This window comes from Grus americana, chromosome Z (genome assembly GCF_028858705.1).
Source record: "Grus americana isolate bGruAme1 chromosome Z, bGruAme1.mat, whole genome shotgun sequence".
NCBI lineage: Eukaryota > Metazoa > Chordata > Aves > Gruiformes > Gruidae > Grus > Grus americana.
Window position 1 is genome coordinate 62,712,667 of NC_072891.1, and position 26,496 is coordinate 62,739,162.

The 26,496-nt window shown below is 38.7% G+C and overlaps 1 protein-coding gene across 10 annotated transcripts in view; it reads left to right on the plus strand.

Moving 5' to 3' along the window:
- Window positions 1-4,474: 4,474 nt before the first annotated feature.
- FER (FER tyrosine kinase) overlaps window positions 4,475-26,496 on the plus strand; it is a 186,777-nt gene continuing 164,755 nt past the window's right edge. For 5 of the 10 annotated variants that reach the window (XR_008574637.1, XR_008574639.1, XM_054809460.1 and 2 more), the window contains exons 1-3: window positions 4,475-4,595; window positions 18,401-18,508; window positions 23,746-24,004. Coding sequence is in view for 8 of the 10 variants with exons in the window: in XM_054809460.1 (XP_054665435.1) it covers window positions 23,798-24,004 (207 nt within the window). In the remaining 2 variants the exon portion in view is untranslated. Of the gene's footprint in view, window positions 4,600-15,252; window positions 15,363-18,400; window positions 18,509-22,252; window positions 22,422-23,745; window positions 24,005-26,496 lie in introns of all 10 variants that reach the window. The other 5 variants (XM_054809465.1, XM_054809466.1, XM_054809463.1 and 2 more) reach the window with 4 other exon arrangements.

Consider the following 26,496-nt stretch of genomic DNA (forward strand, 5'->3'; position numbering starts at 1 on the left):
TGCAGTTGGAAAATTAATTTGCCTTAACACTGCTGAACTCTTTTAAGGTGTGTTCTGTACTGTGTGAATCGTAAACATTCACACCTTTCTCCAATCCAGGTAAGGAAGCAGCAAGATATAAATCCCTTGAGTTTCAAGGAGACACATTTAGCTGAGACATTATTATTCCTCAAGCTTAAGAATAATAACTAGCTCTTCAGTCAGCAACTGAAGAGGAATTTGAAACAAATTTTAACAGTGGATTGCACTCTTTTTTTTTTTTTTTTCTTTACCAGTCAGGAGCATAATATCATTGATTAGCAATGCATCATCCATAGAGCTAGAGGTAGGAAAATGAAAAGTATGTCCGCCTGGAAAGCCATCTGATGTACAGGATAAAACCAGGGCTGGTCATATTAGGAATGGGGTCCCAGTGTTTGTAATGACTTTGCACGGACTCTGTAATTATTTTTCAAATTGGTCTAAATGCTCAGGAACTTACCTATGAGACTTCTGTCCCCTCCCTTATCACTAGTTGATGCAGTGCATCATTTAGATCCCACATTTAAATTACAGTGTGTCTGTTCCAGTACTTGAGCAGCGCATCTGTGACCACCTATTAGGTTGCAGCCTATGACTCTAATTAATGATAACAGCAGTAAATTTATCAGGAATTTAAATAGCCTTAGGAAATCAGAGATTTGAATGCTTGTCCTTAGCTTCAGATTATGGGTGTCTTCTCCATTACATGGGTTGGTTTTTTTGCATTCAGGCATCAGCAAGGATCAGTAGCTTCTTCTAAGAATGAAACCACAACTTGAATTCCCTCACATCATTGATAATCTTTCCTTATATCTGCTGAGTTTTAATTCATTATTTTAAAATTAAACAGAACTTGCTGGCTTCTTTTACTTCCCTGAGAAGTCCTGTGGCAGATTTCAGCTCACACAAAGCTGAAAAACAAATTGTGTACCTGTACATGTGCCTGCCTACTTGTATATGTATTTGTGTGTGTGTGTGTGTGTATATATATATATTTACATATATGGAAAGGCTGACAAATATTCTTACTTCTGTTAATCTCACCATCTTCTATTTAGCCACTATGCCCGAGAGAGACAATTATTCAAAGTAATGTGTACAGGGATAAAAAAGCAATGGCAGGTACTAGGATTTAGGAATGCAAATCTGCACCATAACTTATGATTGGGAAAACCCTGTCAGTTTTTTCTAAGGAAATCTCCAGGCATCTTTAAAACAAAATGTGTAGTTTTAAATAGCACAGCGTAGATTTGCAAAGGGTCTGAAGGCAGCACTAGTCAGATCGTGGTGTTGTCATAGCAACAGACATTGAAATTCAAAATATGAAGTACAAAATGGGGGTGGGAGAAAAAGAAGGGTAGAGAAGAGAAAAATAGCAAGTAATAATGAAAATCTGTAAAAAGAATATGAAAATTAGACCTTTATAACAAATGGTAGAAGAACTAAAATATCCTTATTCTGCATACTATTATTTGCATTTCTTTACCTTTTCCCTACAACAATTTGAACATGCTTTATAAATATTAACAATCTACATCTTCTATCATCCCTCAAGGAAAGTATTGATATTGCCATTTACAGATAGAAATACTGAGGCAGAGAGAGCTTTGCATGAGTAGACTGTCTATGGCAGAGGTGTAAAGAAAGTTCAGCTGTTTGCTCAGCTCTGTACTCACATGCTTTTTCTTGTTTCATTGCTTTAGCATGTCTGAGTTTTATGATGTTATTATCTAAATATGTAATAGAAGAATGAGAGTAATTTTCATAACAGTGGTAATAACAGTATTCTGTTTCTGACACAAAAGCTCCAGTGCTTTAATACACATTTCATGTAGTTACTTAAACTCTTTACTGTATTTCTTTACAATAATAATGATAGTAAATAGTGAAAGAATCAGTAAAATGGTAAACTGCATTTTTTTTTTACAATAGTTTAGAAAAAGATACTCATTTGTGCCTAATCATGAAGGAACTGTAGCAAATCTAACTCAACAGGAATGAATTAATATGCCCTTATTGGGGATCAAGGAACCATATTGTTGATCAAAAGCCTGAAATTACTGGGGATTTTTTTCTCAATTTATTATTTTTATCCCTCACAGACATCTCTTTGCAATCTTTTATTCTGAGTATACCTCTATAATAACTTCTCTGTATTACCAACTTGTACATAATAGAATTATTTAGTATATCCAGGAGATTTTTTTTTATATTGGATTTTGCAATGACCCCATTTTACTTCAGCATTTTGAAGGAGTGATAATGAGGAACTCTCCCTCTCTCTCTTTCCTGCATTTGTATTTCCCCTTCAGGCATGTAATTTAATTTAAAGTTGTTACCATTCTTGAAGTAATATAATGCTACAGTATCTGTCCCTCAAGAATAAGGTTTTTCAACATGAGTATCAGCAATATAAAGCAGATAACTTGCATGTCACATACAGAAATTTTAGGCAATGAGCCATAAACAAAGAAATTAGATAAAAGTACAAAAGAAGCGTTCAAAATTATGAAAATGTGCTGATTGAATTTTAGACTGCCAATGTACCAAAAGAGTTGCTGCAAACAGAAGAACAAAAAGAAAAGGATTCTTGAAACCTAGAGCTTAACTTCATAGGACAAGAGTTTTACTATCCAAGGAGCAAATCTTCCGGCATTTCTAGAGTCATAATGATGGGTGAATAGATTATGACAGAAAGAGTGAAAATTCTCTGGTATTTGGGAGGCCAGCAGAAATTAAAGCATGAGCTTACAGAAGATGAGTCGTGTGAGAGGAGAAGACAGACCCAGGATACTAAACTGGATTTTTCTGGTATTTTTACTAGACTGCTGATATTGTTTCAGCTACTTGAGCAGTGAAACGCTCTGCCTGGTAGGTGTTGAGATGTTGCACCACAGGACTCAGCATGTGTCCAGGTACCTGCTGAGTTTCTCTGGAGGCAATTTTGCAATAAGGTCTGAAAACAATGCTTCAATACCCCTGTTGCCCAAACCTGCAGGTTTAAAGTACTGATATTGATCAGCTTTCGTTTAGAATGAACCTATAGATTCAATGTGTAGGATTTAACATGTAGGAGCAAAGGGGGGGGACTGGAAGAAAGTATGTCCGGGGATTGAGAGAATGTGGTGAAGCAAAAGCACGTTCATTTTCCTCATCCTTTTTGTCTCCTTTGAATACTTTTAGGACTTAGTCTTTCCACTTCCAGAGTTAGACAGTGGGTCCTGGGTCTGGCCAGGTAGGAATGGGGCAAAAGAAATCATGTATGGGAATGAGTGTGCAGAACTGGAAGACTGAGAAAACTATCCAAATGTAAATTAAATCTTAAAAACCACTTTCTACTACAATTAAATAGCTTTTGACTTTTTTCTTCGACGTGCATGCAGTATTATGCAAACTTGCTTCTAACTGTATACAGGTCTCAACTTGCCTCAAGGTGCATATGGATGAGGTACAAAAGAAAGTAATTCTTTCGAGTTGATAAAAAGGCAAATAAAGGAAATTATTTCTATAAGATGTTTTGGAAGAAAAAGGTATAAATAGCTTAAATAGAGGTAGAAAACTACACACTGTGAAGTTTCACTAGTGCTTTTGAAACACTCTGGTCTAAAAGTAAATTCTAGCTTAAGAAGCCATGGATTGGAATATGACTGCTATGCCCACATCCTGTTTTTTAGACTCCTGCCTAAATACCAGTGACTGGCAACCCCTTGTCTGTAACTCTGATCTAACCTGTTATGTTCTTCTGTTCTTCCGTATGTATGAAATACAGCATGGTATCACTTTGTTATTACTAATAAAATTTAATTCTTCATTTTCTTGAAACATAATCTGTTACAGAAGACAACATATAACACTTCAATGTTCGTGACGTTTCCTTAATCCTGTTAAGTTAGTATAACAGCTCTTTTCTATGTTTTGTCATGTTTTCTTTTTCCCTTTTTTTCTTTTCATTACCTGTCCCTGCTGCTGAGTTGATGATGTAACAAAATATCAGACTCCTGTCCATAAGCTGCGACATCCAGGAGTTATCAGGACTTGCCTTCTTTTAGTCTCATGTATTTCTTTTATGTTCGCACCTACATTTCCATGATCAAGTAATAAACAGCAGAGAAATTATACAAGTATTTTAAACACGGCATACATTGTACTGTACTGTTGCAATTATGTAAATATTCCTTACCAGTTATTAAGCCTTGAATCTAACTTTCTGTGCCCATTCTCCACTAATCTTAAGGTATGTCTAGGCCTGTCTTTTAAAACGAGAAATTGTGAGCAAAACCGTTGCTGGGATACAGACGCCCCGCGCGCCGGAGGGGGAGCGAGGAGGGGTAGCCCCGCACGCCATGGAGCGCCACGGCTCCCTTCCAATCGCGCCATCTCTCCGAGCCGGGAGGCGGCAGCGGTAGCGCATCATCCGTCGCTGACTGGTAGCCGGATGCAGTACGTCTCTAATCCCGAGAACGTTCGGATTGGCTGGGAGGGAGAGAGGAGCCAGACGCTGATTGGCCCACGCCGGTCACGTGGCGCTGGTGGGGCCGTGACGCCCGCGGTGGCGGAGGGGCTCGGCTTGTCAGGTAGGTATGTGCCGTGCGCGGCGTGGCGGCGCCGCCGCTGGTGTCCGCGCCCGGGGAGCGGTGCCCGGGCCAAGGGGCGGCCGCGGCCGCCCCCACCGCTGGTCGTGTCCTGCCCGCCCGCCCAGCAGGCAGCCGGTGCAGGGGGGCGGGTAGGCCCCGCGCGGGGATTTACCTGCGGGCGGGCTGGGCTGGGCGGGGCGGGGCCGGGCCGGCACCGCTTGCGCTTTCCCTTGAGGGGGTGGCGGCGGCGGCTGTGGCTGTGGCGGCTGTGGTTGTGGCGGCATCCGGTCGCCTCCCACGGCGGTGGCGCGGGGAGACGTCAGGGGCGCCTCTCGCCCGGCGGCGGCTCCGCCCCGGCGGGCCAGGCAGCGCGGCGGGTGCGGATCCCCGCCCCTGGGGCTGCCGTCGGGCCGGGAACGCGGGGCCCTGCGCGGGGTCGGGGCGGGCCCCCGGGCCGGCCCCCGGGCCGGCGGGGTCCGGGCAAGGGGGCGAAGGGAGGGAAAGGGTTGACTCGGTCCGATTCCTGCGGCGCCTGTCCCTGCCGGTGCCCGGCATGTCTGTTCCGCTCCTGTGCTCCGGCTGCGCCACGGCACGCTGGCCGGGCTGTAACTGCTGCAAATAACGGGAGGACACGCCAGCCACCGCTTGAAACTGCGATGTGTGTCAGACCCTCCCTCAATAAACGCAGCGCTCCTGGTTTTGTTCCGCCTTCCCTTTCTCCCCGTGACAATGCTGTACAACTTAGCGTCTGTCCTAACTTGCACGTTAGATTTAGAGCTTGCATAGATAGGGCCTTCTTAGTGCTGCTGCCCAGGCTTTTTCATGTGCATTTTTATGCTTTGTGTGTTTGTGGGTTTGGTACATGCGGGGGTCCTAAACGCTCACATATTTGGTATTTGAGAATGAAATATATTGAAGGGCATTAAACTTCCCTTTTCACGTTTAAGTATGTTTCTGTTTTGTTTGAATTTACATGAGCATACACCCTTAGAAGTGACATGTCCTATGTGAACACCTAGGATTTTGGTTTACTTTAAAACAAACCAACTCCTGTTCTGTTTGCAGGAAAGCGGCAGTGCTTTTCAAGTAGTTGATGTAACTTTTCCCCACTTTGTAACAAAGTTACATAAAGAGACTTTGATGCTCTGCTGTATTTTAATGCAGCTTCTTTTAAGTTGCAATGTAACAAAAACCTGGTTAACGTCTGAAACTTTGATTTAAAACCAAAAGAATTTACTGGGTATTATTTTCAGTTAATTGTTCCTACTAAATAATATATAATAGAGGTGACTGATACAGTTTACTACATGTATGTGCTAGTCTTTGGAAGACTCAAGGAGGTGGGACATTCATTCTTCTAATCCACTCACAGTCAAAGCAAATTGCAAATGATGGACATACAGGTTGAATTACAGTAATGATTATTGTTGCTCAGACAGATTTATGTTCTCCCCTTTTATAAATTCCTTTTATTGTGTTGAAGCAAATTGTCAGTACTGTCACAAGTTTAAAATACGCATGGAACATTAACCCCAGAAGAGTTGAGCTTTGGGGATATTTCTTTGAAGGAGAGAATCAAGTCTTGCATGCACAAGGTTACTTTTTAACTGAGCAAAAGCTCTCTTAAGCACCACCAAGACCCTTTCCTGCTTTCCTACAACTATAATTTCCTGTCACAACTGAATCTTTCAAAGGAAGGTTCTTTTTTCAGGTGATATTTGGATTGCCAGTGTGTAAAGTGATCATATAGAAGTCATTCTGAGGAGACACTTGAAAGTAAAGACAGGCTGAAGAAGGGGTGGGAGGATTTTAGAGTGATACTAAGATAAGATGGGTCTTTTTTAAGAGAAGAGGAGAGGTAACATTGGCCTCACTGGAATGAAAAGATTTAACACGGGGAAGCAAGATTCAGCTATGTGGGTTGCACTTCAATTAGGAAATGTAGGATGTATTTCCATGCTTGACAATGTTCAGAGTTCAGTTTAGCTCTTGACGCAATGGAGAGGAGAGGTGCTTTGCTCACATGAAGTGGGTTTACGCCAGACGCGAGCCTGGGGCGGGCGTCCGGCGATCTGTCCATTCGGAGACACCCTCTTCCTGCCCGGCTTGCCCCCTCCGCTTGCTGCTGCTCGATGCTCTTTCAGCTGGGAAGCAGCAGGATGAAGAAAGGTATGTTGCCGTCTCAGCCTGAAGGCGGAGAAAGCTGGCAGCAAGCCCGGAGTTGCTGCATACAAGGAGCTGGGCTAGCAGCATGAGGTCATCACTGCACAGGGAGGGAGGGGTTTTTTTGCAGTGTGTGGGAAGTGGGTTTAGGAAGAGGAAAGGAGAGTCTTCTGCTTAGAGGGGAGGAGGAGCAGCAGCAAGAGAAAGGAGGAAAGCCTAAGTTAATTCCAGCAGGAATCAAACAGCATATATGCTCCTATCTTAAGATAAAACTGTCCACTTAGTACTGTCTTAATTATAGTGTTGACATATTCGTGTTATAAAAATGGATTTTGAAAACTTAGTGGAGAGGTTTATCATACAGTAGAGATAGTCTTGGAATTGTTGAGTGGTCACCATTTTATTAGGGAGTTAAAGGGTTTAAAATACTGGGCATGCAAATACACAGCAAGTTTCTGCTGTATAACATTTGTGTTAGGTAACTGTAGCATTTCTTTGGAAAGATTTATTTTGGAAACTTTTTTTAGTAGTGAATCAGTGGAATTCATAGCTTTGTTTCTGGGGTTTGAGAGAAGATAGTTACGTTTTGTTTTAAGACCTATGGTGTGTGGTCACGTATAGTGCATAAGAAGTTTTGGAAATGGTTCGTAAAAACCTGCAAGGGTGCTTCTAAAATGGCTTTTTTGTGGGTTTTTTTTTTTTTCCTTATTTTTTCTTTTAGGACAACTTCAAGGGATGGAGGATTTTGATTCCTGTCATCTCATAGCATGAAAGCATATTTGAGAGGATGACTGTAATCTTTTCTAATTCCTCTGCGAGTTGAAATGCAGAGTTCAGGTTGGTTTTGAGTGTAATGAGTCTGAAGTAATAGGGATTTTTCCAGTCCTATGTGTTTCCCTGATGATGATAAAAATAAATTCCCAATAAATTAAGACTTAATGCTGTTATTAATCTGAGTGAATTGTAGTTCATAACATCATTCTACTTTGGATCTCAGATTACCATTTTCTCTATAGTCACCAGCTGCTTTTGCATTCCTGCTTTCTACAACTAGAGGGAAAATGCCAAATGGTTTAACCACATACAATTTCAAACTTTCCCACATCTGAGCTGGTTACTAACTTGCTCACAACACACAGATGAGTGTCATAGTAATGTGTAGAGACAACTCTCCATGCTGATAACCATACTGTGGTTCAGTGACTGTTTCCTGGCCAGTTGTACAGGTTTGTCAGAATTCCTGATCTTTGAGATGTATTAGTTGGCTTGTTACAACACAGCTCTGGCTGCTTAATCTTGTCTATGTTCTGAACTTGCACCTTGAGCAGCAAGGGTATTTCATTAGGCTTTCTGGTACGGTTGCTCTTATTTTCTGCTGAGAGTTACTACTTGGAACAAATCTTGCCCTTCTGTTATTGATAGAGTGAACGTGGAGTAACAGCACTAGTTGCATACTGTGAGACTTTTCTGTGACATGGCTCTTTATTAAGATGATCACACGCAACTTTCAACTGTTAAGGGAGAAATAAAAACATGGCATACGTATTTTTAATCAGTCCTTTAGGTATGCTTTACAGTCTTGCTTGCACAGTACTGTAGTCCATTTGGAACCCTTCCTTATTAAGTACTAGTAATGAAAATACTTAACAAATAACTACTTAGTAGTTTATTAGTATTAGGTATTTTTCTATACAATATTTGAATCTTGGTCTGAAGACAGTCCTTTCAGTAGCTCAATTGTAATTGTCATCATTTGATCTTAGAGTCTCACAACGTTTTTTCCATATTATGGTTTTGGAAACGATTTATTTTAACGTGAGGACCTGAGACGTTAAGAAATTAAGCATAAGCATTAAAATAAATTACCATAATTAAGACCTACTGAAAAATCAATTACCTTTTAAGTAGGGGCAACCTGTGAAAAGTTAGTGAATTGTTGCATATTATGTAAGTATTCTTTGCCAGAAGCAGAAATAGAAGCCAGAATAGTGTTAAAGTGCATTAATCATGAGCACTTTGTTCCCTGAAATTGCCTGTTTAGAAACTGGGAGACATACAACTACAGCAATGAGTGTGACAGAGTCCTGAAGATGAGCCCCTCTGACAGAATGCTGAATCATCCCCAGAGCACTCCGTCGTCTGTAATAAATGAGTCAGGCATTTATGGAGAAAAGCACTGTGGAAGTAATTACACGATCACATAATGCATATTCCAAAGATGGTGGCATTTAGGTTTTCAACCTCAATTTGTGAATCTCTTAATTTCAGTACTTGATTTGTCAGCTTTGCTGCTTTTCTTCAGTTCTGTTTATGCCTAACTTTTTGGTTTAGAGAAATTGGAAAATCTTATTCCATACATTGACAGCATTTTGGTTTGTCATCACGTTTATAATGTTTGCTGTTCAAACTGAGAATGGTAGTAACAAATTGTTTTTCTCAGTACAAAGCAGACCAGAGTGGAAAAGGGCATAGATTTAATGGTTATTTAATAAAGGCAGGAATAATTATATTGAATATTTAGTGCTTTAATGCTCAGACAAATAACATATTAATAATGGCTCTGCTGGTGGAGGTTGTTAGCCACTGGGCTGGTAAATCACAAAATTCACCTTTGGTGAACCTATAAACAAATAAGAGTAGGGTCTTAGGATAAACCTTCTTAATCTTTGAATACCTAAAGCTTGTCCTGTCTGCTATTAAATTGTTCAAGTTTGTTAAAATCTGTTTAGTGTAGTGTACTGCCGCTGTGTCTGTTAAAATACAGCTTTTGTGAATTATGTAAAAGCTTTCTTTAATGTTTTGGGTTTCTTTCAGATAGCATCTGACTTCCTAGGTGTAGCTTCTGCTTTGAAATGGTCATGAATGTAAAATAGTGCCCCACAGCATTTGTATCCCAAGTAAGTTTCAGGAATTCCAGATAAGGGGTGCAGTCAAGTGAACTGGCTTAGTTTTAAAAATGTGAAAGCTTAAGCACTGTAAATAATGGTATTTTAAAACAATTGTGCTATCCCTTCAGCAAAGTGTTGTGGGAAATGTTTTTTAGCCAATTTTAAGGAAAATCATAAAACAGGAGCACCTTTTTACTGATTGAAAGATATAAAGCATGGAATCAGTAAAACATGTTTATTGTTGGTATGAGTATATTTGTTGTATGTTGATGCTGTGAATGATTTGTTTTCTCCCAAGGAGAATATCTTTTCTGTAATTTCCATAATATGGTTGTTTACCAGTTCAGCAGATGTGATAACTGAAGTTCACCAGATAAAATGAAATGCCTGATTCACCAAATACAGAAAAATGTTAGCAGTTGAAGTGTGCAGCCAAAAACCCAAAGAATTATAAAGAGTTAAAGGTCTGTAACAAAGATAGAGGAAGGCCTTTTAATACCCAGTTCTACTTTTTGGATTAGGTGAATGTTGAAATTGGAGCGTGAAATCTCTCATCAGTGGATGTGTTAAGTAAATCTGAAGCTACTATTTTAACCAATTTAACTGGCATCTAGATCATGTAATTTATCTAAATGATTCTTTTTTATATGAGGAGGTAATTACATCCTTTTTGAGATCAAAATCTCAGTTTGATTCAGTCCTTGTCTTCCTCTATGGCCTCTTAGTTTTCCATGCTGCATGCTTTCTAACTCTTTTTCTGGAGCCAGCTGGTACCATCTGAAAGGAAACCTGCCCACAGCTGGTGGGATTGTTTTCTCCAGGCTCTGCTCCAGCCACAGTAAGGATGCACACTGGAGCAGGTTAGCGTCCTATGCAGAACAGTCTTCCAGAAGCATCGTATCCCTGTATGCCTTGTGTCCTCAAACCTAAGGCTTCATGTTTCCACAAAGCATGCACTGCATACCCTGTGTATCATGCTGCTAAAACATCATTCTGATGGGCTGTGACACAGTGATCTCTTGTGCTGTAGCATTTCATCACTTGAGGAGCCTAGTGGAGATGTAGGGATTTGCAGTGTGCATGTGGTTAGTCTGCTTTCAGCAGGTGGGAGCTGCCATTTCCAAAGCAGGGATTAAGCAGATGGTTGTTAACATTTGACTATTACAATAGGATGACTTATGTCTCTCTACAGAATTTTTCTCGGATTAAGTTAGGATTTCAGGTTTAAAGATGCAGTCAGTCAAATTGCCTTCAGTTGTCTCAGAGTATGCAAGAATTCTGAGGGACCTAAATAATCCTTGCCTACAATACAAACATTATTGTCATCCCTATTTTTTTTTTTTTCCTGAAGAATATCCATGATTGATGCTACGTGCTGAAGAACATTGGCCTTGTAAATGAAAAGTTAGCTGCTTGGTATCATTTCTGGAAAGAATATACAGAATGAAAGACTAGCGATAAAAAATTATATCTGTTGCACTAAAGATGCTATGCTGAATCTTATATATGAAAACAATACTCGTGTGAAGAGGCCAAGCATACTTTTTTTTTCTCATATGTGCTTCAGTACCATTTTTCCAGAGACCTGAAGGTTAAACATCCACAACTTTTAACTGTTATAACATCCATTAATTAAAGCTTGATTGATTTATACATTTTCAAATGAGACTAATACCCTTCAGAAGGAGTCGTCTTTGTAACTGGGAAGGCTGATGATACCCAAACAAAACTGGCTGGATCTAAAAAGATAGGGTAGGTTTCTTCATGTATCTTGAAAAGTTAGCCCTGGTATATATTTGTAAAATGTATGTATTTAAATTTGTTATGCCCTGCAAGTGTTTAAGAAGGTGCAAATGCATAGCTCAGTCATCTGTCTTTCTGGTGACTCTACCTTTATGGTGACAGTAACTGTATCCCATTTAACAGAGAGAATTATCACAGTGAGTATCTTTTTGAATATGGAGCATGTGAAGAAGTCAGCTCAGGAATAGCAAACAGGTATTTTTGATGCAACACCTTTCACTGAACTAGACGATATATTCCCTGCTGTGCATAGTCTGGAATATCAGCTTTTGGGAAGGGACTGGACTCTCTTCCTCATGGACCTGTGTTCCTCTTGGGATGGTTTTCTGTACAGAATACTGTGTAATCAAGCTACATTAAATGTGATACAATGGTGCCAAGGAGATAAGTGACCTCAAGAAGACTGAATGAAGAGCGAATTAACGAAGTAGAGGGTTTAATGAACCAGAAGGATGTAATTAGTTTAATGAAGGAGGAAAGAAGAAGCAACACCCTGATTACTCTTTGAATTTCTTTTCAAAGAACGATAAATACTTGGAACCAGATTATGTTTCTCCTGAGGAGACCAGTATTGTCATATATTACAGACTAATGGCAGGTTTTTAATCTAATTATTTTGGCTGCAGTGAGAAATTCCAACTGATGTTGGGCCATAGGAAGAAATTTCCAGATAAAGAAGACTACTTCCTACCTTCAAACTGGAGAAACTGGCATCTAATTGAATGAAAGAAATCAGCAAAGATGTTAACTGTGCATAGACTAACTCATTAGTCAACAAGCTGCTTTTTAATTTCAGTGTTGACTCTTGCTGCCACTTTTCCTAGCAGTTTTTCCATCTTCTCTATTCATCTAAGACAAGAAATCTTTTGAAAATGCAATGCTTTAGTTGTCTTTTTTTTGCTCTTGTTTGTTCAGAAGTTTCTTTAATACACTATATAACATACAGTTTAAAATGAGCCTGAGACACTGATGTGTGTATCTAGTTTTTTGAGTTTGTGGCCAACTTCCGATCATTTTAGCATTGTATTTTTCTTTAGCCAGTAGAACTTAGGGTTGGAGATACTGGAATGCAATGCCTGCCACATGAGAATCATTTTTATCAGCCTCATCCTGCTCAATCTGTTTTTCTGTTAAGATCTAGTGTGGAGATAAACATTGCAACACTGCAGAATTGAGAGATCAGTGAAAATGAGTTGGTCAGGTACTCTTTACTGGGGCTGTGCTTTTCTTGTGGCTTGGAACTTAATTTAAGGAAAGTTTAATTCCTGGAAAAATACAGGAAGGAAAGCTCTCTACTTTTAAGCATGTGGAGGGTAACAAGTAACTAGGTGCATTTACCCTTTGAAAGCAAGGTGTGTGTCTATTATTTTGTATGTGGCACTGCCTTTTTCAAAGTTAACAAGAGCACAGAACTGAGTCCTGAGACACGGTGGCAGAGTGTGACTTGTGGCAGCCAGCCTAGCTCTGCTTTTCCTAACGTGTAGCTGCCTTCACCTTCTTGTACTCTTCTGCCTGGTAAGATTGTCTCCAGCATCTGCCTTGCTATTTACCCATGACTGTGAGGTAGAAACTTCTACAGGATGGAAGGAACACTGATGGAGTAACTGCGCCTTAAGAGCACTTTCCACATGGTTCACTACCAAATGGCAGCTCTTCCCATGGCACATTTTTCATGTGAGGCCTGAGGTGATAAAATAAAGGGCGTGCTGAGGAAGTTTTCAGGCCATGGGGAGCTGGGAACAAATGCAGGTGTGGTGGAGAATGAGATTGCTATTTAGAATAATCTTGGCAAATGGGAGACATCATCTGGAACAAATCAGGGTGTCAGTGAGCAAGAAAGCAATGCACTGTGTAGGCTGGACTGCATGGGTATGTGATGGGGGAGGAAACAGGCTAAGGTGCAGTTGTGTGGAAAATTACTTGGAATTTTTGGGTCACAAACTAAGAAGGACACAGTATCATGCTGTTAGGAAGAGGTTAAAGCACTTGGACAGGAGCTCAGAAGTAGTTTTGAGCTATCTCTCTGCTCTTCTCAAAGTTGGTGGGTTCTATGGTACCCCACTGTTTTATGTTCTGAACTCTCAGTGAGATGGGAACCAATTGGAGGGTGTTCAGAGGACAGCAGTGGTCTAGAAAATGATTTAAAATGTAAGATTGAAATAATTAGAATTGTTTAATAAAAAAAATAGGATAATCAGGTTGAAAAGAAGTGGCTAGTCACTTCTCTCTGATCCTCAGTCATAGGATGAGGAGGGTGAGATTTGATCATTGAGAAACTTTTTCCTTGTGCTAAGGGCGGGGAATACTAAATCAGATAGGCTGAGAAGACCAAGTCTTGACAAAAATCTCTCTGCAATAGGTAAGTATATGTGGTTCTTTGGTGGAAGGGGAAAGAATTAGGTAGTGTCTTCAGATTGTAAGCCTTACACCTACATGATGTAGTACCAGCAGGTTGAGGGAGGTGATTCTGCACTTCTGCTCTGCCCTGGTGAGACCCCACCTGGAGTAATGCATCCAGCTCTGGGGGCCCCAGTACAGGAGAGACACTGAGCTGTTGGAGAGAGTCCAGAGGAGGGCCACGAAGTTGATCAGAGGGCTGGAGCACCTCTGCTATGAGGACAGGCTGAGAAAATTGGAGTTCTTCAGCCTGGGGAAGAGAAGGCTCCAGGGAGATCTAATTGCGGTCTTCCACTACCTGAGGGGGCCTACAGGAAAGGTGGAGAGGGACTGTTTATCAGGGAGTGTAGTGACAGGACAAGGGGTAATGGGTTTAAGCTGAAGGAGGGTCAATTTAAATTAGATGTTAGGAAGAAATTCTTTAGAGTGGTGAGGCACTGGAACAGGTTGCCCAGAGAGGTTGTGGATGCCCCCTCCCTGGAAGTGTTCAAGGCCAGGTTGGATGGGGCTTTGGGCAACGTGGTCTGGTGAGGGTGTCCCTGCCCGCAGCAGGGGGGTTGGAACTAGATGACTGAGGTCCCTTCCAACCCAAACCATTCTATGATTCTGTGATTCTTTGATTGTTAGTGACTTATTTGCATCATGTCTCTTACTACTGTTTTCAGATATGAATTCCAACAAGAATGGAATTAAAGTAAATGAAAACTTTGTATATTGAAAATAGAAAGTGTGTCTTGTAATTCTAGGCAGAGGGTCTGAGAGTCGGTTTATGGGCTTTTTCTGGTTCGTGACATTTTTTGTACTACTGAAAAGTGTAAATCCTGTTCTTTGATGGAGCTTACTGCTTCTTATTTGCATGTATTTTTAATGAGATCACAGCTGCAAGAGGTGCTTGGGAAAACTGTGGTCTTCATACAGCTGCAGGGGTAAGAGAGTGAGAGTGCACTATGTGAGGATGTTTGTGTGTGACCAAGTGCAGTCCATCTAGCCCAGTACTTGCTACAGTCAGAGAAGAAGGGGCTTTTGGCATAAATGTAGAATAATAGTTCCTGTCCTGCTTTTGCAGTTTAGAGACATCTTGAGATGGAAGTTCTGCTGTTCAACACATCTGTTTTTTTCATGAATTTTTTATAAGAATTTTTGAACCTGTTTTTTTCTTGGTCTCAAAAATGTCTTTAGGTATTGAATTCTCTTATTTAATTATTTACTAGGCAAAGAAGTAGTTAAGAGCAACTTTTTAAAATTGCATTTGATATTCCTGTGTTGTTCTGCGAAACACTTCAGGCATCTCACATACCATGTCACTTTGTGGTATAATGATTTTTTTTTTTTGTACTTTGGTCTGACACCCCATCATACTGACCTGTTTTGTGAGCTAAAAAATTCTTTTTACTTTCTTTGTGCAGAAGCTGCTCCATACTCTGATCAATATCACCTGTACTTTTTTGGTTGTTTGCATTCTTCATGAGATAGAATAATTTGAACGTATAGGAACACCATGAATGTTACCAGCATCGTAAGAATATGTTATGTTCTCTCTTCCCTTCATTTAAAAAGAAGTCTGTTATTCTGGATTGTTTCTAACCTGACCACTTCAAAGCACTGAACAAATGTTTTTGAAGATACATGTTCAGAGCCTACCAAACCTTTTTCTGGTAGTGGCATTAAATAACTTAGAGTTCTCTCTCCCAGAGTGTTACATTGCATTTACTGACATGTGACTTCATCTGCTGTTTTATATGCTTGTTGCTCAGTATTCTGGGGTGGTTCTGCAAATTTTTTAATGATGTGTCAGTTTTGATTGCTCATAAAAATTTTGTATAATTTGCAAATTTAAGCACAGATTATATGTGAAATGACAGATATGGCAGGTGACTGTTCTGAACAGCAGCCAAAGTCCTAGCACAAATTCTGATGAGGCTTCTGACTCTCTCTCCTGTAAATCTTTGTCTCTTAAATCTCACCCTGCAAGGTCTTCACTTCTGTAACAGCTTCCTGTGAGAGACATCAGCAGAAACATTTTAGAAGTCTTTCATCCACTACCACTTCCAACACCTTTATCCACAGGATCCTTGACTCCTTCAAAGAATTCTTCAAGTTGTGGAGCATGACTTTCCTCTACAAAAGCTGCATTGGATTTTTTTCCTCCCTACTATTCCAGTCTTCAAATGTTTTTAACCACCTTGCCCGGCGTGGAAGTCAGACTGTCTTTGTTTTGCTTCTCCTGATTGCCTTGTCAAGCTCTGAAAAATTTTGATATATTTTCCACTCTCATTCCTCTTGGTTCACCTTAAGCCTAAGTTTTTGCAGAATTAATAGTTTGGCAATGTCATATTTGATGCTTTAAAACTTCAGCTGAATAGTACCTGATTTTGGTGAATTCTTACTATTAATTTGATATTTTTAAGTGCTTCTCTGATGCTTCGTTTTGAGCCAATGCCTTATATATCCCCAGTCTAAAATGGATCTGGTGTGGGATTGGCTTTCACTGTCTTGGCAGTAATTTCAGAAAACAACAGATCATCTAGGTTTTCTGCTCTATCCATATCTTATTGTAATTAATTTTTTTTTTATAACTTCGTTATCTAGTCATTTATTGCAATGATGTAGCAAGCTGGCTATAACTATCAGATTCTACCGAGTTTGAGCTCAGAAATAGCAACAGGAATTTTGTAACATTTTATTTGTCTCTTACAGATGGCTGTGTAATTCACTGGCAAGCTTTCATTATACTTCCATGTATTAGCTAGTATACATCTATCAATTAGACGAGTATTGGACTTGTAGTACCAGTTTTAAATTCTACTGACGACCTGTATACAGATGAAAATATGCACATAGATAAAAAGTTAGTAGTAATTGGAATTCTGAAGAATAGTTGGGTTTGTATTTTATTTTTATATTGAGAAACAAAATTCTCCATTCTAACATATGTGATAGAGTAGTTCTTTAAAAAAAAAAAGTTGTGCTTTTTGGCTATGTGTAGAGAACAGAAGATACAGCTCATCTGTGTTTAAGTGGCTCCAGTCTGTTGTTCCATTTAATAAATGAAATTTTCAGAAGGGGTTCGTTGTACCACATGCAGATCTTTATCATCAGCTTGAAATCTGAATGTGCCCAGGTGGTGGTGGTAGCATGTGTTTTACTTTCCCATTTGAACCAGGAAAGCGGTTGAAAATAACGTTCCTGTCCAGTGATATTCTTGTGTTTCCAACTCGTTTGTATTTGTGATAGGAGAACTGGAGCCAAACTTACTATAATGTTTTCCTCTTCCTTTTAATTTTTTGCTGGTGAAGACTTTCTCTTGGGCTTTGCAACTTTGCAGCAAGTATTTCTGTATCTGTTACTAAAAATTTTGTAATGCTTCTAGCTTGCTGCATGTTTTTTTCTCCTTTTGTATCTGGTTGCATAGCTGCTGTTTCTTTGCAGTGGCTGAATGTAAGCATCACTTAGTCTCTTCTATTTTTGGTCATGCAGAGTGGAAGTTTTGTATTTATATTAGGCAGCACTTTGTTTCTAGAATGTCACCAAGTAACCAGAAAGGAATACTAAATAATGTCTGCTTGAATATGAACTAAAACTATCCCTTCGTAAGATTTTATGTGTCCATGATTAGTGCTTTGTTTTAAATAATAGAGGTACGCAAAATAGTTCTCTCTTCTTTACTCTTACACACTATGTCTGCCTTTCAGTTTTGCTTAATGTGTCTTTTACAAGGGCATTGCTAAACCAATATTGAATGTCTCATCTAAAGATTTAACTTTACATCAAATATTCTGGTATGAGATTGTGAGTAAACATTAAACATTGGTCCAGATGCAGCTTGCACAGTATACCTTGCACTTGTAAGCTATATGCAAAGCCTGTTTCTTATTTTTTTTAATTTATTTTATGTACTTTTTTCTTAATATAAAACCTCAGCGATCCAGTTGCAACTTCTGTTGCAGTTTGCTTCACCTAGATTGCACTTCAGAGCTACAGCTTGAAATTTTAGTGCTGCAGTTGTCTTAACTTTCAGACCTCTTACTGTTATAGATATTGGAGTAATTAAAGCCATATAAGAAATTTCTCTGCCTTGTTTGGTCCCTTTCCTATGTTGCCACTTGTTTTCTTAGAGTGAAAATACCCCTGCTAAGTTGTCTTTCATATAACGAATTCTGATCTTCCATGCTTCCATTTTCCTTATTAATGGGCTTCCTTTTTGTTTTGTCAAGGGCATAAAAAATAAATGAAATGATCTAATTTCTGTCTACAATACACTGTGTCATAAGAAATTCCAAGAATTTTAAAAAAAATAATCTTTGGTTATACGTGTAGAGACAAAACTGTTTCTTCACTCAAAATTGTGTGTATGAAGTGATAGCACACTACTAATTGCGGTCATTTGAGAAGTCTTCTCTTTTGGTTTTCTTGAACTCTGTATCTTTTTAAAAAAAAATATGTCTGCTGGTGATAATCTGAAAATGCCAAGCAGCTTAGCTAAGTTTAAGTTTTGCAATGTATTTTAAAATGCTGAAGTAATAAAAAAAAGTTTGATCTGTTTGTCTTTCACAGAGTCCCCAGAAAAGAAGAGTATATTTCAGGAAGTGAAAATCAGAAGAAGTAGCTGCTGACATAAAGAGAAGTGTACTAAGGATCGTTTCTTGAAGAAAATTTTTTAAGGTATGTAAGGTATGTTTTGCAGAAAGGCCCTCCTGAAAATAAGGTGCCTGTTTTGCCTTGAGTGGACTAATATTTCAGACTAGTTTTAAAACAATCAGGCTAGCTTTAAATTACCACTTTGTATGTTTGTTGATGGCAGTAACTCTATGGAAGCATTAATTCAGCTAGTTCGTGTTCCATACATTTTGCATCAAGTGCATGTATAGATAATACTCTTAATATGTGGTTAGTGTAAGTAAAAGGTAGGTAAAGCATGTGTTTTATGTTTCATGGTCTTGTACATTCCAGGAGTAGATCCTACACTAACAGAAATGTCAGTTATTTAACAGTCTAAGTTTTATTTAAGGTGTGGATGGAGGGCTAAGAATGATTTATTTCATTGTTTTAATGACATATAACTACCGTAAGCCTCACATTCATAAATTAAGATGGACTGTCTAACAAATTGATCACCTGTTATAAAATTGCTTTTAAGTCAGTAGAGAAGCCTTGAATTTAAGGATTTGTATCCTGAATCCAAGTCCTCTTCCTTTTCTGATTTTGCTGTATTCTTAATGCTTCTAGAAAGGGTCTGCAAAATATAAGCCATGCTAAGTGATTTGGAGCCCGTGCAGATTTAGGAGCAAGGGAGTTGACAGGAGATCAGGAGTGAGAGTGATGCTGTCTGCATACCGTGCCCATTCCATATTCCTCCTTCTGGAGGGGCCAGATGTGAGCTGTGCTCTTCTGTTCTGAATTCAACTGCTGCTGTTTTGTGGTTTACCTTGTCACTGATATTATGAAACCACAAGTTCCAACTGATGCATATGGATCCATCGTTATTTTAAGATTAGCAATCACAATCTTGGATATATTTCATGGCAATATATAACAGAAGGCACCAGTCGTTTTAAGGGTAGGAGAGCATCCTGGGAAAGTATTTCTATATATGTGCTCTGTTCTTCCCTGCTCATTTGATTTCAGTCATTTTCAGACACACAGGACCTTTGATCTGCCACAGTATGGCCACTCTCATGTGTCAGGGACAGATTGCAATCTCTAAATTAAATGTAGGCTGGCTATAAAAACTACTTTCTTCAGAGTTGTTGCTGGAATCCAGGAATCTACTAGTGCTGGAATATTGGCTTTATTTGCTGAGGGGAGTGTTACAGTATTGAAAGTTTATGTGACTGTCATTGAAGTTTCTCACTGTCATGCTAACAAAGTTTAACGTTGCTTCATTTGGAATCTGACTGCACTGCTGTGGTGGTTGTGGCAAGTCATAAACTGTCTTCAGTAACTGTGCTTAAATTTAGAACTCTTCAAGGTCTGGTTGCTCATTTACAGTATAATATTGAATGTATATTGAGTATTTACTTCCTGTCAGTGATTAGTTTGCTACTTTGAGAGTGACTCTAAAAAGAAAGTCTTACTTTCTTGGAATTGGTTCTGAGACATATTTTAACTGTTACAACTTGCCAAATATTGATTGGCTAATTTGGATATCCAGTAATTTTTATAGTAACATATCTTTCTCTCTCTCACACTTCAAAATAATAAAATAAACTAGTTGAAACTCATTTGTCCTATTTGATACCACTGGGATTTTATTACTTTTACAAAACATGCTAGGATTCAGTTTGAGACTTTACTGGCATGTCACATTATGCAAGCATTGTTCATGTGTGGAAAAAGAGATGAACCTCATGGGTGTGTGCCAGAATAGGAAGTATCTCTTCACATAAGAGTAAGCAATTCCTGAAGGGTTTTTTTTCTGTATGAATTTAGCATATCATGTGTTCATTGTCATCAATTCTATATCTAGCTACTTTAAAATGTGATGCCATCTCTGTTTTTTTCCTTAAATATAAAATATTTTCCTGTGTTTTATTGAGAAAGATTTTTTTTTTTTCCCCCTGAATATCTTTCACACTATATTTTTATCTTTTCAACATTGAAGTAGAAAGTACGTTTGTATCTCAAACTCCCTGTACCTCCTACTAGTTCCACAGTAAATCTTTTCTGGGTTCAGATTTTGTTGCACTACTCAGTTTTGGCAGTAGTCTGTGGTTGCAAAATCTGGGTGGGAATCTATCTTTGTCTTACATGCTCAGTATGAACATTGTAAGGTTGTATGGTAAAGCCAAAAAATGGCACTATTAGTTTTTCTTTTGTACTCCAGTAGCTGTGAACGTAGGGAAGCACAAGGAGGATATTGCCACAAATAGCAGCCCAACTTGTTCGCTGTCCTTAAACTGCATCTCCTGGTGCCATGGTAGGAGACAGAGTGCTGATCTAAAAGGATCATTGTGCCCAGGTGGTCGTTGTAGGTCCCTTCCAACTGAAATACTGTTCTACTGGTCTGACCCTGTAGGGCAGCTGTCAACTCATCTGTGTGCACTAAGCAGGGAGATACCAAACTTGGAAAAATACCTGTGTGCATTGGTGCCAGATATTGTCTCTTTGAATGTAGGCATTTTTAAATGTGCTTGTGCTTTTTAAAAGTGTTTGAAATCCAGATTGCATAGAACATGTTTATTTATGTGTTTGGTAATTCTTGCAGTTTTGACTTCGAGTAAGTGACTGTGTGATCTATACTGTTTTTGGTTGTTTAAAAGTGTTAAAAAATTAGAAGTGGTTTAAAGAGTCTTGGGTTTTAGCTTATCAACAGTTAAGTGGCTTGGGTCTCGTATACTTGTTCACCACTTCTTTACCTCCACAATATTGGAGCATTTGAGTTCCTGAATGTCTAGATTGAACATTTTCTTAATTTACAAGGAAGGCGTATGGAGGCTGGCTTACCCGGTTGGGAATCGTAAGCTCTGAGACTTTATGCTTGTTAGTCTTACTGAATCAGAATTTTATCACTTTTGCAAAATGAATTTTTGCTGTGCTGCTTCTGCCATGGTAAATGGAATAATTTAAAACAAAGACCACAGTCCAGTATGTGTATGATTTTTGTCTATGTACCCAGGCATCTAGTAGCGTAATTGGAAAAAATCTAACTACTACTTACTGAAGGGAGGCTTAGGATGCTGGGGTGAAATGTTGTTGGATCTTCTGTTCTATTGATTTTTGTAATCTTATGGCTCTACAGTGAGTCAGTAGAAGTAGACTGAAATATCATATGCTGCGAATATTTCCTCCCTCCCTTGCCTTCCTGCGTCTCAGTAAAAGACAGGTAAAAGCAAACAAGCCAGCACTTTACTCATAGCACAAGGCCAGACTTCATCCTGAGATTCTATTTCTTCTGAATCTGGAATGTAAGAAAATAGAGATACTATCTTTTCTCATAGCTAATATGCTAGGATATTTAGGTAATGTGCTAAAATGTGCCAGGACTAAAATGAACTTGCTCACAAAAGTGGATATAGGTCTAAAGGGTGTTGAAAAACAGATCCAGTCTTGTTAATAAGTAGGTGCTTTAAGGTTTTTTCTTTTACTCATTTCACTAAAATATTACTGGTTTTGCAAGACTGTTCTTAAATTTTAACTGTGAAAATGTTATCATTAATACAACTACTAATGACGTAATCCATCATTTATAAATACAGCCACCGTTAATTATTTACTGTTGCTCTTTACGACTGAGCTCCTAGCCATGAGCAAGACTTCTGACTAAAATATGCAGCTTCAAATTAAAGAACATATGAAAGCTTGCAATAGATTTCAGGTTACCCATACAACCTTGACTTTTCTCTGTTCTATAGATGCATTATAACACAGGACTATTCTTATTTTCTTTATGTTTCTTGCATTACATAGCATGGTTTGTGTTCTGAGAATAAACACATAGTGGATGAGGCTTATTTCCATAACTTCCTGGAAGAGTTAACAGAGGCAAGGAACTGCAGGAAGAGAGGAACGATCCTGAGACTCAGGCTACCGTGGAGATCGCTCTAGGTTCTGATTCCAAAATCTGAAATTTTATGTGGTAACTGAAACCAGTAACATCTTTTTTTTCTGTATACTTAATATGCTAAAAATGCTAGGCACTCTGAAAAGTCTGTCTTTAAGCCTTGTACATACCAGTATTAGCCAGTACAATGTTGACATTAGTTTATGTGTCTCAGTTCTTAGTGTAAAATAAGATTATTAGTCTCATTTTGCCCCATGGGCTGTTAGGAAGATAAGTCTGTTAAAGTTTGTGAAACACTCTGCTAATTTAAGTGGCAGTTTAAAGCCTGTGAAGAATTTGGGACTTCTGTGTTCAAAAGAGCTAAGAGTTGGCTGGAGTGCAGGAATTAGTGAATAAGCAGTACACAGGTTGTGTCTGCACTGCAGTCCAGAGCTATAATTGCAGTGTATCTAAGTTTATTTTACCTAGTTTGAAGCCGATTCTTGTAAGAACAGTGTTTTGGTGTATACACAGGAAAGAACATTCAGCCCACATTACAAAACCTATGCGACCTGTGGAAATTACTTGTCTGTGTGGGTTCAGGTCTTCCACGATGTGGCTGCATGTTTATCAGTATCAGATACAGGTGTTTAAAGCTAGCTCAAGCAGCTGTCTTTGACCTGCAGTTGTGTTACAGGATTTCATAAGGCAGCACTTCTTATCTGTTTATCAAATGATAACCATTTGGTACAGTAAGACTGAGCTGCCTTAGGGGAAAATCACGTGAACTTAGGGACCCTGCCCTAATGTGTGTCCCATGGAAGCAATGGATGGTTGCATGGGGAACTTCGTTTGGGATATTTTCTGATTTTTGGGAGGTTGAATCTGCAAGTTTAATGGCCTGCTAACACAGTGTTAGGGAGCAAACCAGCTTCAAACTAGTTATCCATTTCCTACAGATGCAGAGTCTGAGAGCTGATGTTTTATTTGGATTTTTCTGTGCTCTGAGGACAGTGAACACCAGAAGCAAATGTTTTGGGTCACCAGGAGTGGAACGGTGTAGTTGTCAGTTCTTGTCTGGAGATATTCAGCTATACTTACTTGATTATATATGTGGATTGGTCTTTAGTATCTCTTTTGGATGCTATTATGTGTTCCCTCATAACTCCACTTTAAGTTAAGGAGGTACATTTTGCAGGTGGAAACTGAAGGACAGTTCTGGGCCTGAGATCTCTTCCAGTCATAGAGGTGTGTTTGAAAGAATGCTCTGACCCTCCTTTCGGTTTGTTTTGAGGAGGTATATGTATGTGGTTAATCTTACAGTTAAGTTGTTTCAGGGTTTAGATGTTAATACTTGCTCTTTGTCATACTAGAAGTTTTTCTTTCAATATGTGTCTCATAAACCTTGTTCTGCTTTCAGATGTGGTGAAGAGCCTGTATTTTCCCCTGTGCGGTATATAGCGCCTTAAAAAATGGGGTTTGGAGGTGACCTGAAGTATTCTCACGATGCTTTATTAAAACTGCAAGACTGGGAACTACGACTGCTGGAAACAGTGAAGAAATTTATGGTAATGCGAGTAAAAAGTGATAAGGAGTATGCCTCCACTTTACAGAATCTTTGTAATCAAGTTGATAAAGAGAGCACTTGTCAGTTGGACTATATCAGCAACGTGTCCAAGGTGAGACTGAAGTATTTTGAATTTGGAATATCCTTGGAAATAACAGTGATGGATTTATTTTTGTTTGTTTGAGTCAGATTCCTTTTCATTAACCTTCTTGAGAGTTAACGTTGCCAAAGTATTTAAAATGGCCTTCTTTCAGTTCCTCTGGGGAATATGCAGAAGTTGAGCTCCAGTCTTGCTTTGAAAATAACATCTGAATGAGAATCAATTCTGAAATTCAGGATTTTAGGTTCCTGGGTTGAGCCAGCTACTTTGTTTGGTGTTTTGAAAATAGAGTATGCTATAGTAAGCTTTTCTTTTAAGACAGTTAAATAGGACCTATTGTTTATGTTATATAGAATTTGTGACATAAATAGAAAAATGCCAGGAAATAGAGGCAAAGCCTAGCATTCCAGCTGTTATTCACACTGCCATGTGTGTTCTAAAAACAAAACATTAATTCAGGATGTTTCTCATAATTATGAAGTTATTTTGTATCCAATTTAACATAACTGTGTTGACTTTTTATAAAGGTAAGGCTGTCCTTCCCCAAGTCATTAATTTTCAGATTTAGAGCAAGTCCAGTAAAGGTACTGAGGAAGCAAACTCCTCTATTTCACCTGTTTGTAACCTTCACTTGTGACTTGGATTCCTTCCTGATTAGAGAAGACTATTCTGTTTTAATGGCTTCTTCAATTCTTGGCCCTTCTGCTGTAGCAGTGGCAACACAGTCCCTTCAGTCTGGCATGAATCCTGATCTCTTCTCTGCAGGAAAACACCCTTTTTGGGTCAAGTTAAATTTTAGACAAAGCAGTTTTTATGTAGTGGGCTTATGGGTTGGCTGCTGGAGTACTAGTTATGGCATAGCATTAGGAATGTGACTGCTCCTTGTGCAGCAGTCTGGATTTATACTGGATTAAAGTGGTGGTGTGTGTGACTTAAAAGCTGTGTTTATCTAGCTAGCCTTCTTCAGCTGCCCCAAAAGTAGCACTGTACAGTGTTTTGTCTATAGCAAATTCTGTTGTTGCTTCCCTCTTCCACAGTAGTTCTTGTACTGTAAATTGACATACTACCTTTTTTTTTCCCCCCATCTGTGTGTTTTGGTGATATATTTGAAATGCCTTTCAGCTGGTTATGTTTCATATATGTAGTTCGTTATTGATTTTGCTATTAAGTTGTGATGATTTTTGTAAATAAACATTAAAGCATTGTCATTAGCCTAACATTGGCAGAAATAAGGTTTCTTTTCTTTCTTCAAGCTTTCTATTGTAATATCTCAAAGTTTTGTATAGAATTATTGGTGATAGAACTAATAATTCTTGCTATTGCTGCCCACTAGGATTGCTCTTATGTGGTAGATAAATCGTCTTCTAATTCTTTTAGGCGATGAAACGGAGCAGATTAGGGCTCGAACAGTAAATGAGCATTGGCATCAGAATATTTAGCATTATTATGTACCAACAACCCTTAACTTTCATGTAGCTAGCTCAGTCTAGGATGGTTCATGTCAGTGACATGGGCACTTCCTGTGAGCAAATAAATTTTAAAAAGCTGAAGATTTGACTTAAGCCATGTTCTTTTTGGGTTGAAGAGAGGCACGTGTATCACATTTTGAAATCTTGTTTTGAACATAGGCACTCAAGTTCTTTCAGGATTATTTTTGCTTTTTTTTCCTTGCTTTTTTTTTTTTTCTCTTAAGGAGGTGCCATTTTTCTTTCAAGCCCAACAGTGACCTCCACTTCTTTATGTAACAGCAAAAATGTTCATATGCTACTGACAGATCTTTTGTGTGGGCTTACCTTGAAATTTCACTGTTACCTGTGATTTTAAAGTTGTGTAGTGACACATTGTCTTATTAGTTTTGGCAGTTAAAATGTCTGAATATTGATTACTTTACGCACCTCATTCTAATTTACTTTACTATGTCATGATACTTTTTCTCTCTTTCTGACATTTTGCAGAATCGAAGTATGACCCACATATCATGGGACATAAATCTAGTATCTTAGATCTCCTAAGATTTAAAATACCTGTATATTAAATTTTTGGTATTACGTGGCATCAAAGCCAAATGTCAAGCTGTCTAATTTTTTTTAATTTTTATTATTTTTTTAAGTGTACAGCAAGAGTGAGCACTTTGAGAGAAATGGTGTTAGGGAAAATCTTTCCCATGATTTTTTCATGCAGAGGCAGCAAACTTAATGGAAGGCATAACAGCAGCAACCACTAATGCTAGAAAAGCAGTATTTTTAAGTGCTTTCCAACAGTTCTTTTGTGTGTGTATATGTCTAAAAAATACTGTTAAACCAAACAATATTATATGTTATTGCTTTTAATGGATTGTGGTTATTTTCTGTGAAAGGAAATGCTTTGCCTTTTCTGCTATCCCCACCCAGCTGCTTTTCTGTCCCATGTAAATCTCATTTTTTCAAACCTTTCCTCAAGTATAACTTTTCACTTTAGCTTTTCCTATTTTAAAATAATAAAACATAATCATATAAAACACAGAA